Source organism: Lissotriton helveticus, chromosome 2_2 (genome assembly GCF_964261635.1).
Source record: "Lissotriton helveticus chromosome 2_2, aLisHel1.1, whole genome shotgun sequence".
Lineage (NCBI taxonomy): Eukaryota > Metazoa > Chordata > Amphibia > Caudata > Salamandridae > Lissotriton > Lissotriton helveticus.
Window position 1 is genome coordinate 164,791,825 of NC_136060.1, and position 14,605 is coordinate 164,806,429.

Consider the following 14,605-nt stretch of genomic DNA (forward strand, 5'->3'; position numbering starts at 1 on the left):
GACTTGAGTTTATGCATAATGTAAGGTTCTTGCATTTGCTACGGAGGGGTCATAGCGGTTCAACTTCCAGGTCACATCAGCCACTGTGGCAACGTTTGTCCGGCAACTAATTAATAATATTAGATGTCATCATATAATAAACCTGATCATGGGGAATAACATTGGAATGCAATTCGGTATTAAATGAAATTAAACATTGCATGTGGCACATTTAAACTAATGTATTAAATATTATCGTTATAAGAGTTTTGCATATTATAATTACATACTGTCGAGCTTTAAGAAGTAGAAACAGAGCCAAAAACATTGCCACTTTTCCTCAGTCAAATTTGATGTAGATATACATCAGGCCCTTAATTCATCCGAGACTTTTAAGTGGGAGGAAGGCACTCAAGCTCAGTCAGCATTTAACTTGATTACGTTATCAACCAAAATGCAGCTCAATTTGCACTCATAAATAATTATGCAGCCGGGATGCCATATGTGACAGAAAGCCTGCTGAAACAGTAACCCTCGGCTGCCAGATGCTAACGAAGCAGGACGCGGCTTTCTAACTCTGCGATGATTCATTTCCAAACAGAGCCATAGTGCCTGCTCAGTTCCCGGAACCGCTGTGCACGGGCCTGTGATGTCATGCTTTTGTAGGTAAAAGGTCATATCGTGATCAAGAGTTCCAGGCTGCCGGACTTGCTTGCCTGCGACTGAGTTAGTTAAATGATGAGTTACTGAGACGAGCAGTCAAGCCAGCTAGAAGGGACTCCGGCCTACCAATGTGTGGAAAGGGCTTTGTGTGAGGAAGTCGCCCTGCAATATGTGTCAGGAAGGAGTGGGACAAACACAAGACCAGAAACAGAACCGCGAACTACCAAAAACACCTTCTTGTGTCTCATAAAGATGTGTATTTAACCCAATTTACAAATCACGCTTTCAGCTATCAATGCACAAATCATCACATGACAGAAATTAATTTTACCTGAAACACTGTTTCCATACTGTCGAAGAGCGCCTGTCCGGCGCTGACTTTGTGCTTGACTCCCCGCACTGTTCCATTTTTGCTTAGAATGTTAACTCTTCGCGTGCCGTAGCCCCTGTCCTTGGTCGCCCTAGCCAAAACAAGCAAGTCATCCGGCTCGTTTTCACTGTCGCCCCATTCCGAACCCAAGTGTCCATTCGGGTGCCCGTCGGACTCGCTCTGGGCGCTGTTCTGGTCCGTCCCGGTGCTGCTGGTGCACTCCGAGTCCAGGGAGTCCCCGGGTTCCCCATCGGCGTAGACCTCCCGCAGAACTCTCCCGCTGTGCGAAGAAGCTACCCTGAAACGCACCCTCCGCGGCTGCCTCTCCCCCTCAGGTTTCATCTCGCTATTAGGCATCGCCCCATCCATGGATAAAAGCTTAGCACTTTACATTGTCCTGGTTTTAGTTGCCACCTTATCTGCCAGTTTACTACATTCAAAAATGCCTCCGCAGTTTTTCTGGTGACAGCAGTACCCATATGGAATGTATGTCTGAAGGAGAGCGGGGTCAGAAGGACCTGCTCTGCAGCCTGCCAATGAATAATGGATACAAGTCTCCTATGGTTACCTTTAAACTAAAACCTGCAAACTGATACCACCCATTAAAAATTAAAGAACTATTGTGGACTTTTATAACAGCTCAAGTGCAGAGAAGTGACACACACAAAGAAAGAATACCGACGCAAACTACATCGTCGCAGTTTTAGAAAAAAATGCAGTAGGCAGATCTCTTTTACACAGAGTGGGGAAGACTGACTGATAGCCGCACCCATTTAATCATGAATCCTGGGGCGACCAGATACAAATATGTTCAAAGGATATATATATATATATATATATATATATATATATATATATATATATATATATATATATATATATATATATATATATATATATATATATATATATATATATATATATATATATATATATATATATATATATATATATATATATATATATATATATTACCTACTGGCGGTCGCCAGTAGGTATATATAGTTAGGATTTTTTCTCTATGGGATTTTTGAAAATTCTATGTCTAATAACTTTGCCGTTTGTGGACGGAATTGGCTGAAATTTTCAGGAAAATGGCACATTTTGTTTCTGAGCAGCCTTTGAAAATTTGGGGGGGGTTCGTCAAGGGGGGGCCGAGAAAAAAGGGGGGTCCCAAAACGCGTTTTTCCCATGTTAATTTCCATAGGGCGGTTGGCCTCACTTTTAGCCCGAACGGCTGAATGGATTTGCACGAAACTTGGCAAAATTGTAGGGACTGGTAGCCCGATGTGCCTTTTGTAGGTCTCAATATATGTGCTCCAGTGGATTTTGAGAAATTAACGTTTAAAAAAAGATATATATCTGTAAGCGCGGACCGGGCAGCGGCCTAGGACGCGTACTTTTCGCGCAACGGAGCTTTGTGAAGCGAAGCTGATTGGTTCTCCGGCGTCTGTCAACATTCCAAACAGTCCGTAGTGGCCGCAAACAGTCCGTAGTGGCCGCCATCTTGTCTCTCGGTAGGATCGAGAGACAAGAGGAGGCCAAAGCGAAGGGGTAAATGACCATAAGGGGGAATAGTAGATCCTCGCTGACCCCCTAGGTTTGATGTGGAGGTTTTAAAAGGGCCCCGCGGGGCAAAAAAAAAAAATTATAATAATAATCTTACGGCTGAATGGATTTGCACGAAACTTGGCAAAATTGTAGGGACTGGTAGCCCGATGTGCCTTTGCTAGGTCTCAATATATGTGCTTCAGTGGATTTTGAGAAATTAACGTTCAAAAAAAGATATATATCTGTAACAGCGCACCGCTTCGCGTACTTTTCGCGTTACGGAGCTTTGCGAAGCGAAGCTGATTGGCTCTCCGGTGTCTGTAAACATTCCAAACAGTCCGTAGCGGCCGCCATCTTGTCTCTCGGTAGGATCGAGAGACAAGAGGAGGCCAAAGCGAAGGGGCAAATGACCATAAGGGGGCATAGTAGATCCTCGCTGATCCCCTAGGTTTGATGTGGAGGTTTTAAAAGGGCCCCGCGGGGCAAAAAAAATAAATAATAATAATAATCGAACGGCTGAATGGATTTGCACGAAACTTGGTAAAATATTAGGGACTGGTAGCCCGATGTGCCTTTGCTAGGTCTCAATATATGTGCTTCAGTGCATTTTGAGAAATTAACGTTCAAAAACAAGATATATATCTGTAACAGCGCTCCGCTTCGCGGAGATAAAATTATATCTGTATTACCTAGCTGTTGCTAACACCAGTTAGCGACGGCTAGTAGGAGATAGCGACCATCTTGGGCCCCACTTTGCATGTGAGTGATATTTATCACTAATGACATGCAAAGTGGGCATGCCAAGATGTTAGCGACTGGAAACAGTCGCTAACATCGCTATCTCCTATTATCAACTTTTGGAAATATTCGAGATAAGCGCGAATATCTCCAAAAAGTAACAGCTGCCCTGAGCAGTTCTTAGCCATGTTATCCTATGGGAGGTGGATAACATGGCTAAGAGGATTAGCTCGGTAATGCATGAATATCGCTGAGTTTTCAGCGATATTAATGCATTGCGGTCGGTTTTTATCGTATTTGCGATAAACTTTGATAATAGCAAGGTTTATCTGCGATAATTTCTGACGGTAAAAAAATCTTTGCAATGCATCGTTAGGGATAAATATCGCTTAACTTTGGTAATATGCCCCAACGTCTGTTAACGTTCGATTCGAAGGAAATCAGGAAGTGTTGAAAAACATTGTCTGCGCCATCTTGTCTTTTTTCAAATGCCACACTTTTGTCGTGCACGGCAGCCATTTTAGATGCCTTGACCAGACCCACTCTGTGCACGCTGTCGATCCTTAGCATGGCTCCCCACCCTCGCAAGCATCTCCCCCAGGCAGTGGTCACCCCCGCTCTCTGTCTTATGCATGGGTAATAAACCTCCCCCCATCTGCGCTGCTCTTTCCTGAGAATCACACCCTGTGCCCGCCCGACACCTCCCTTTCGCCCTATTCACTACTGCACCCTCTGACACTCCTTTTCCTCTGTGTCCGATTGTCCAGGCTGGTCCTAGGGTATCAGCTAGCCCTGCAGATGTAGTTTATGGCCACAGCTGTAAAGATTCACCCCTCTTCAAAGGAGTTATAGTAGATCAAGGCCCACACTCGATGAGATCCGTCACAGCAGAAGCGTTGCTATTATCTGAAAACCATCCTGTATTGTGATTGGGGAGGGGACCGAGCGTGAAGCGGAAGATTCCAGGGATGACTCTTTGTACATCAAAGTTTTTACAATTATGTGTCACATTAAAAATATATAGCACTCCGACAAAGTAGTAAGATTATAAAACTTTAATAATTTATAAATATATACAAGAAAACAAAAATAGTAATAACATATAAACATTTTTAGGGAAAAACAACGAAGTAGCGGTCGGCTGTGCGAATAGTCCCAACGCAGCACAACGTCCAGATTTCCGGCGTGGGGCGGGTCATCAGTAGCAAACTGTTGTGCGAATAGTTCCAAGGCAGCAGAACGCGCTGAAATCTAGATGACACGAAAGTGATGTCTAGTAAGTTGCCACCCAGCAAATAACGGCGTGGGGCGTCGCGGGGGGTGGGTCTTCAGTAGCAAACTGTTGTGCGAATAGTTCCAAGGCAGCAGAACGATGGCACCAAGGTGATGTCCAGTAAGTTGCCGCACTGGTTTTGGTATCCTACAATGCTGCTCCGAATAACGGCGTGGGGCGCCCCGGGGGAGGCGGCGTGAACGGGCCTCTCCAGGTGGAGTGTCATCTGTTGTAGTGGGGCGCCCCTTTACCGTTTCAGTTGCCATTCCGTCCGTTTTTGGTCCACTGTGTCAAAAGCCGCAATTCAGCTGAGTTGCGCCCACTCTTGCGGTGCAGCGATAGGCGGCTGTCACAGGACTCTCAAAATGGCGGCAGGCTCTTTCCTTTTTGGGCCTGGTCCACTGAAATGGCCCTGGGACACCTTGGAAATCGGACGCTTGTCTGCTAGGTCTTGGACCCCATTCTCGAAAGCGTCCCCTCCGCCTTGAGAATTCATCAAAAGTTTTGGGGGCCCCGACTCCTGCAGGCTTCTGGTGGGGAGCGGCTGCCATGATTGCTCGCGGAATGACTACGACGGAGCTACGAGATGGTGGTGCTCTCATGCTGACGCCAGCTTCAGTCTGAAACATCCAGAAACAAGGTGGGGCTTTCATCGTTTGGAAAAAAAAAAAGTTTTCATCCAATGAAAAGTGTTGTTTTTAGGTCATATGATCAAGCCTTCCATCATTAGGAAACCAAAAGTAAAATGAACCAATGAAAAGTTTTATAAACAAGTCACATGACCTGTTATGCGGCATAGGGTATAAAATGCGGAGAAAATACGTTGGCACGTGAGGCGGCGTCAGTAGCGGACCGATGTGCGAATAGGCCGAAGGCAGCACAACGCGCCAAGATCCGGATGGCACCGAGGTGGTGTCCAGCAAGTTGCAGCACTGGTGTGGCCATCCTACAATGTTGAAAGTCGGCGTGGGGCGCCCCGTTGGCCTGTGAGTTTGCGTCAGTAGCGGACCGATGTGCGAATAGGCCGAAGGCAGCACAACGCGCCAAGATCCGGATGGCACCGAGGTGGTGTCTAGTAAGTTGCCGCACTGGTGTGGCCATCCTACAATGCTGAAAGTCGGCGTGGGGCGCCCTGTTGGCCTGTGAGATGGTGTCAGTAGCGGACTGATGTGCGAATGGGGCCAAAGGCAGCGCAACAATATTTTCTGACGAGAAGACACCACAAGGCGCTGAGATGCCAAGATCCGGATGGCACCGAGGTGATGTCTAAGTTGCGGACTGATGTGCGAATGGGGCCAAAGGTAGCGTAACAATATTTTCTGTATGGAAGATACCACTAGGCGTTGAGATGCCAAGATTCGGATGGCACCGAGGTGATGTCTAGCAAGTTGGTGTGGTCATCCTACAATGCTGAAACTCGGCGTGGGTCGCCCCATTAGCCTGTGAGATGGCGTCAGTAGCGGACCGATGTGCGAATAGGCCGAAGGCAGCACAACGCGCCAAGATCCGGATGTCACAGTGGTGGTTTCATAGTTGAGAGGCACTTCATCTGCAGTGGGGCGCCGAGATCCGGATGGCACCGAGGTGATGTCTAGCAAGTTGCTGTACTGGTGTGGTCATCCTACAATGCTGAAAGTCGGCGTGGGGCGCCCCATTAGCCTGTGAGATGGCGTCAGTAGCGGACTGATGTGCGAATGGGGCCAAAGGCAGCACAACGCGCCAAGATCCGGATGGCACCGAGGTGGTGTCCAGCAACTTGCCGCACTGGTGTGGCCATCCTACAATGCTGCGCCGAAAGTCGGCGTGGGGCGCCCCGTTGGCCTGTGAGTTCGCGTCAGTCAGTGGGGGCTGTTTGAGGATCTGACTGCATTGGAAAGCAATGTGATGCTGTGCGTCGCCCCCAAGATGGAGGTTCCTCGGCTGCAGTGGGGCGCCCCTTGGTGTTTCACTCGCTATGCAGCTGAGTTGCGTGCGCACTTGTGGCGAATAGGCCGAAGGCAGCACAACGCGCCGAGATCTGGATGGCACCGAGGTGGTGTCCAGCAATTTGCCGCACTGGTGTGGCCATCCTACAATGCTGCGCCGAAAGTCGGCGTGGGGTGCCCCGTTGGCCTGTGAGGTGGCGTCAGTAGCGGACCGATGTGTGAATAGGCCGGAACCAGCACAAGGCGCCAAGATCCGGATGGCACCGAGGTGGTGTCATAGTTGAGAGTTCTGAGCAGCGCTTGTAACACTGTCTGAAGCTTATTTGCACCTGCTGCAGCTTCACTATTGCCCTGGTGTGGCCTAAGATCGCCCATGACATAGGCGGCCACCTCCCGGGGTCCGGCGGAACTTTTTTCCTTTTCCTTTCTGCATCTTGTCCCAAATTCGTTTGACCTGAAGACACGACCAGGTCCCTGAATGTGTGCAGGGGGACGCTATTGATTGAATCAAAATGGCGGCTTCACACAAAGCTGACTCAAGCGTTTTCTGGTGGTTTCATAGTTGAGAGGCACTTCATCTGCAGTGGGGCGCCGAGATCCGGATGGCACCGAGGTGATGTCTAGCAAGTTGCTGTACTTGTGTGGTCATCCTACAATGCTGAAACTCGGCGTGGGTCGCCCCATTAGCCTGTGAGATAGCTGTTCTTTGGATTTGGGCCTGGTCCACTAAAATGGCCCTGGGACACCTAAGAACTCGAACGCTCGATTTTTTTTTCCTTTCCTGTACATGCAAAAAAAGGTAAATGCCCGGTATGTTACACGCTTCATCTGCCACGATGAACTCTCCAGAGGAACCGAAAAAATATATAGTTGTGGTAACTATACCATGCATCGTCATATGGAGAGGTGGCACCAATTAATTATAGTGCTGCATAAAAGAGAGATTTGGAGGAGAACCCCTGACCTGCTAGTACATTCATCAAAGAAGTGGCACTGAGAGCTTCAGAGGCAAGGGAAACGGTCCCAAATATTTAGAAGAACTTTGGAAAGATTAAAATGACATGTTTAGATTGTGGTAAATTAATTTCATGTGGGCAGATGAGTGTTACTCTAATAAATACAGCATATGAACATCATCATAGTCGATGGTTGGTAGAGACATTTTGACTATATCCTGGACCTGCCCGTCCTCGCCCAAAATGGCGCCGGAATAAATGGGACTCGTAACTCCTTGTTGTGTACTGGTTGCAGAACCTTGAAATCACGAGATACGTATGCAGTTTTGAAGCACATGGCGGGCGGGGACGAGAATTGATTGAATATTTCGACATCCCTATTGATATTAAGTTCTGATGTGTTATTGATTACTGTACTGTTGAAAGTTCGAATTAACGTCACCCATGGTACTTGCCCGCAAATGTATATCTAGATAATTTTATTGTAACTGGCCCTGTCGTATTTTAATTATAAAATGTACGTCCACCGATTCCGTAACTGTTAGACACCTTAGTTCTTGCAACCTAATGGCCCGCCCGTTACGTTCCTCTACAGTGTAAATGTCTACTCATCACATACGATTACAGTTTGCTCCGTGGCCGGCCCACGTGGTTATAGGCTCGTATTTGTATAATGAAATTTTCACAATAAAGGTTTTTAAAAGAAAACATGGTAGTAGTATATACATTGGTAAAGTTTGTAATAATAGTCACTGTTTTAGAATCATTAAAAGGCAAGTGAAATAAAGCAGACCAATTACATGAAGGGTAAAAGGTATAATACGAAGGAACGCAGTAAAGATAAATGGTCAAGGGCTGTTGTGTTTTCTATTCCTGCAACATAAAGTGATCGATAAGAATCTCATATTCAGGCGTATCGGCGACTAAGACAGCAGGTCGACCCTCTTTTGCTCAACGGCTCCATCATGGGACGAAGAAACGCTCTTTTTCTCGAAAAAAGAATATATTTTACTTGCAGGACAGTTGTAAAATTTCCGGGAAAGTACATTAGCCTGGAACATTATAACATATATTTAAGAAAAAATAATGTTCGGAAGTAATGAAAAGCGTAATTTTTAGGTCATATGAGCAAGCCTTTCATCATTACAATAAGAAAAGTAAAATGAACCAATGAAAAGTTTTATTAACAAGTCACATGACTTGTTATGCTTACGTTACGCGCTGCGCGCCCCGGATGACTTCCGGATGCGCTAACGCGGCGCGTCATATGACGCATTACGCGACAACGCAGGTCCAGAATATAGTCAAAATGTCTCCACCAACCAGCGGTCGGAACACAACCCCTTTCAGCAGGCTAAATAGTTCTGTTAAATGAGAACAGAAGGGACAGGCAACAAGAACCATCAGTGAAAGAGGGGAGGGCTAGTTCTTCTCTACCGGGTTACATTGGGGCGCTACCGGAACTGATCGAATTGGTAGTCTACAGTGTTTCTGGATGTTTCAGACTGAAGCTGGGGTTAGCATGAGAGCAGCATCATTTCGTAGCTCCGTCGTGGCCATTCCGCAACCAATCATGGCAGCCGCTCTTTATCGTTATTTTGGGCGGGGTGGGTGGCGGAGCCGAGCTGTTTTGCAGCCATCATTGTGTGGAGTTCAGTTCATCTCACTAGTTTTGTATTTGTCATGAGGGGTTGTTCCTAATGTTTCTATTTTAGCGAGGTCAAAAAGAGATCCCATTAGTGGCCTACTGATTTTGCTCGATTCCTTTTCTTTTTTTTTACACGATTTTTCGTTATCTGCAAAGACTAAACAGAGTATTGCGACTCTGTGTTTGTTTGTAAATAGAGAATGAACCAAAGAGAACTAATTCTAAAACAGTAAATACTTGGATAACAATCAATCAAATGGAGAGAGAAGCAGGCACGACGGATTACAACGGGGGCAAAGGCCTGCGTTAACTACCTTTCACTATCTGCAAAGAGAGAGTACTCCTAATAGAAATGAGGGGGGGGGGGCACCATTCAAAGCAGATCAGTGTGCATAAACACGAAAATGTTTTCACTTACCACGTACTTGACATTCGACAGCTTATGATATTTGCTATTAAAAAACCATTGAAATTCACTGAAAAAACCATAGGTTATAGACCATATATAGTTAGGAATTAGCATTTACAAAACCTTGAAAATTCACTGAAAAAACCATAGGTTATAGACCATATATAGTTAGGAATTAGCATTTAAAAAACCTTATTTTACTCACACAAAACCATTGAAATTCCATATATAGTTAGTTGCACTAACTATATATCGCGCACCTGCAATCCACTGCTGATCATGTCACATATTACATCATTCATGACATGGTCAGTGACATCACTGATGACATCACTGATGACATCTCAAATGACATCACTGATGACATCACTGATGACAACATCCAGTGACTGTATGTTTCTGTAAAGTTAAAATATATCTTACATATTGAAGAATGAGTGGATGTATAAGTGTCTGGATGAAGGATTTAGTAGGTGCGTGACTGACTGTATGAGTGAGTGATTAAATGTGTCTCACTGAATGCATGGGTTAGTGACTAAACTGTCTTAATTTGTGCATCATTATGTCTGTTGTTCTGTAAACTGCTGCATGTGTTGATCATTAGCTATACGAGAGGCTATATGTGTTATTAATTGCTTGCCCAAGTATTTCTATGGGAGATTGAGTTTGTGTGGGGGTGGCTGGAAGGTGTGTGACTCTATGCATAGATGTGTGAACAGTTTATTCACTAGGTGTATGAGTTCAAGAGTGCATGTGGAAACAGCTACATGGGCAGTTGACTGTGTGCATGAGTGTATTGATGAGTGAATGGATATCTCAATGCTACATGTCATAGTAAGTACATATGTAAAACACAGTACATGTGAGAGTTGGCATATATAAATAACTGTGCATGAGAGCCACCGAATGAGTGAGTGGTTGTATCGATCATTGTGAACTTGTATCAGGGATTGTATAAGAGAGTAAATATGTGTTAGTATATGTTTCAATAAGTAAGGTGTGTTTAACTGTATAGTTGAAGAAATGGAGATGAGATTGTTTCTTTGCATGACTGACTGGGTGTGTGAGTAACTCCATGGATGAGTGGAAGTGTGTGAGTGTCTGTATACACTGAGTGTATCTAAGGTTATATTAGAGTCTGAAGAGGTTTATCGTATTAGCACAAGAATGATGTCAAATGAGATGTCATCAGTGATGTCATCAGTGATGTCATTTGAGATGTCATCAGTGATGTCATCAGTGATGTCACTGACCATGTCATGAATGATGTAATATGTGACATGATCAGCAGTGGATTGCAGGTGCGCGATATATAGTTAGTGCAACTAACTATATATGGAATTTCAATGGTTTTGTGTGAGTAAAATAAGGTTTTTTAAATGCTAATTCCTAACTATATATGGTCTATAACCTATGGTTTTTTCAGTGAATTTTCAAGGTTTTGTAAATGCTAATTCCTAACTATATATGGTCTATAACCTATGGTTTTTTCAGTGAATATATATATATATATATATATATATATATATATAAAAATATATATATTTATATATTACCTACTGGCGGGCGCCAGTAGGTAGTTATAGTTATGACCTAGTTTCCATAGGAAATCCACAACATTCTATTTGGAATAACTTTGGCGCCAGTGGACGAATCTTCGTAAATTTCTCCAAGAAAATGGCCTGCTCGGTTCCGCTCCTTCCCTGAATGTTTGGGGGTGATTCGTCAAGTGGGGGCTGAGAAAAAAGGGGGGTCCCAAAACGTGTTTTCCCCATGCAATTTTCCATAGGGACCTTTAGCCAGGGCTACAGCCCGAACGGCTGAACGGAATTACACGAAATTTGGCAGAGAGGTAGAGTTCTGTTCGCAGATTGTGCTTTCTGTTAAATGGTGTAAATCCGTCAGTAGTTTCTGAGAAAATTGCAAGTAAAATCATAGCGATATCTAGAGTCGGAGTTCAGTACGCGTACTGAAATCTGTTCAATTACGAGCGCGAGCTGCATGCTGATTGGCTGTGAACTGTCTGTCAACACTCGAAACCAGGAAGTGTTGGCGGCCATCTTGTGCCTCGCTAGAACCGAGCCACAAGAAAACAGTAAAACAAAGTTGAGAAATAAGGGAAGGGGGTAGGGTAGAGATATTCTGACCCTCTAGGCTTGCTTAGGGGGTCGTATATGGATGTTTAGGCTCTATTTTGTATTTTATTTTTGTTAAAAAAAAATCGCGGCATATGCGTATGTAAATACCTACAATTGCGAGCAGAAGCTGCATGCTGATTGGCTGTCAATACTCCAAACCAGGAAGTATTGGCAGCCATGTTGTTTGTCGGAAGAGCAGAGTCACAAGAAAACAGTAAAACAAAGTTGAGAAATAAGGAAAGGGGGCAGGGTAGAAACATTCTGAGCCTATAGTCTTGGTCAGAGGCTGGTACATGGATCTTTTGGCTCAATTTTTATTTAAAAAAATAAATAAATGGCGGCGTACTCTTGCAGTACTTGTACGCGGTGGAAAAGGTGAAAAAAAAGTAGAAGTCTGTTTTATTCATTATGTCCCGGGGGGTAAATTACGGGGGCAATTTTTATTCATTAGGTCCCGTGGGGTAAATTACGGGGGCAATTTTTCTGCATAATGGGGGCGTGTAAGGTGCGGGGGGGCGGTTACAGTCCTACTCCCCACAGTCTCGGGGAGCGGCACTCCTCGGGTCTTTTTTAAAAAAAAGACGTTTTGAGCTCTCTCTCTCTGTCCCCGTACACGTCGCGGGGAACGACATCTTTCTGGGGCAGTGATATGTAAAATGATGATCCAGCTCCAGGTATCTGCATTGTCTGGAGTTTTTTATTAATGTTGGGAGGGTGAGCTTGATAATACGTCCTTGTTAATTCCCATAGAAGCCTTTGTTCTGGTGCTAACATGGGGTTCTATGGGAAATAACAAGGCCGTATTATGAAGCTCATTATCGCCGTTTTATCAGCAGTTTCTTGCCTATAAAACTGCGATAATTTTAACACCGGTCCTTGATAATATGCATCTAAGTTTACTGGTCAAAAAAAAGAGCAATGGTCCATATTGTCAACAAAAGGCGATACATTATCGTCGCATTTATTGGCAGGAAAGTGCCGATAAAGCGGAGATAATGGGCTTGATAATATGTACTTGTGAATAACCATAGCAGCCTAGGTTAGGATCAGAACCTGGGCTGCTATGGGAAGTTACAAGGGCCTATTATCAAGCACATTATCGCTGCTTTATCGGCAGTTTCCTGTCGATAAAAGCTGCGATAATGTTTCGCCTTTTGTATGTAAAGCTTTCCTTTTTTTTGGTGTAGCAGTTGTACTCTCTTCGCATGCTTAACGTCGTTTCGAAGTTCATGTTTTTTTCTTCAAGTTCAACAAGCAAACCTTTCTTTATATCAGTTAATAAATATGTCTCTTTCTTTTCCCGGTTCGTGTGATTCATCCGGTGCTGTACTTTTGTACAGTATTAATAGTCATATTTTTTATATATTTATTTGAAAGGCAGTGCCGAGGCGCTAAACGTTCATTACGTCCACTGCCATTTTAGTAGTTTCTCACCGTTGTATTTATTATATCAGTTAGTTAGAACTCAGTAGTTTTCAATCCTAGTCTTGAATATCTAACTATAGTATTTCAACATTATTTTTATTGTGGACCGTCATACCCCTCCCCCACAAAATAAAAGAAGTATGTAGTTTTTTAAATTAACTTTTATTAAACAATAAATATAAACGAAACTCAATTAACTTTTATTAAACAATAAATATAAACGAAACTCAATTATAACTATATTAGAACTGGCAAAAAAAGTTAAACAATGTTATAAAGAAATTGTGAAATGGATTCCAAAAGGTGTCCGATTGGTAATCTGCAAAAGAAAAAAGAAAATTAGAGTTTAGAATTATGTAGATGTGAGTAAATGAGCTGAAGAATTACAAGTTGTGGTAACTCTACAGTTTTACGTGTGCAGTGTGACTCGTATATTCCTGTTCTGTTATAGTGCCGCGTTCAATTGGTGTCTATATGGAAGTGCCTATTACGTTATTGACGCCCGTTATTGTGACTTATTTCTAATGCATTCCTATGCAGGATTTGTAGATCTAGGCCTCTGTGCTTACCGTTGTATAAAGCTTGCGGCCAAACACTGCAGCCACTGGGATGGACAACTTCAGGTGGGCTGATCTTCTACACGTCCAAGTAGACAGCAGTGTCTAAGTTTAAGAGAGATAGAGAAATGATGTCACAGAGAGTGAGAGAGAGAGAAAACATTAAAACTGTGTCGCAGATTCTGGAGTTGAGATTTTTGTTAAACCAGAGGTAGATTTACTAGCTCCTTGCATCACTTTACCCATGTTAAAAGTGACTCAAAAGTGGCGTAATAAGGTTGATGATCTGTTTGTCAGACTATTGTAACCAATCTGTTGTCACTGCTCGGAGGTAATTATACATTTTACAGAGAAGCTGCTGTACACTACGCACTCTGGGCTATAATATCAAACCTTTGGCGACAAAAATGATTGCCACTTTATCGGCAGGAAAGTGTTGCTAAAGTGGCGATAATTAGTTTGATAATATGCTCTATGGAATTCCAATCGAAGCTCATGTCAGATGTCCTTCACATGTAACATGAGCTTCTATTGGAATTCCATAGAGCATATTATCAAACCTATTATGGCCACTTTAGCGGCAGTTTGCTGCCGATAAAGTGGCGATAATTTTGTCGCCAAGGGTTGATAATATGGCCCTCTCTCGTTTCACAAATAAAGCTAAAACTACAGTTTTACGAGTGTAGTGTACCTGGTACATTTTACTTGTTATAGTGCCGCGTTCATGTGGTGTCTATATGGAAGTTGTTGTAGTCTTACTCTACTGGATGCAATCCCTCTATGGTGTCCCTCTGCATTGCCTGCTCAGCCTGCTATGATGTCATATAGAATGTTAGGGTGGTTTTGTATGTGGCAAGATCAGTTGGTGAGATGGGCTGAGCAGAGAGGACCTTGCTCCTGGTGGGGCAAATGGCAAATACCTAGGCATATACTTAAGTGTTCATATAAGCTAATACTGATGTATTGATTAGAC

The 14,605-nt window shown here is 43.8% G+C and overlaps 1 protein-coding gene across 1 annotated transcript in view; it reads right to left on the reverse strand.

Annotated features, from left to right (window-relative positions):
- GRXCR1 (glutaredoxin and cysteine rich domain containing 1) overlaps positions 1-1,369 on the reverse strand; it is a 489,812-nt gene extending 488,443 nt beyond the window's left edge. Inside the window, exon 1 of the mRNA XM_078678876.1 lies at positions 974-1,369. Coding sequence (XP_078535002.1) covers positions 974-1,369 — 396 coding nt within the window. The remainder of the gene's footprint in view (positions 1-973) is intronic.
- Between the last annotated feature and the right edge of the window lie 13,236 nt (positions 1,370-14,605).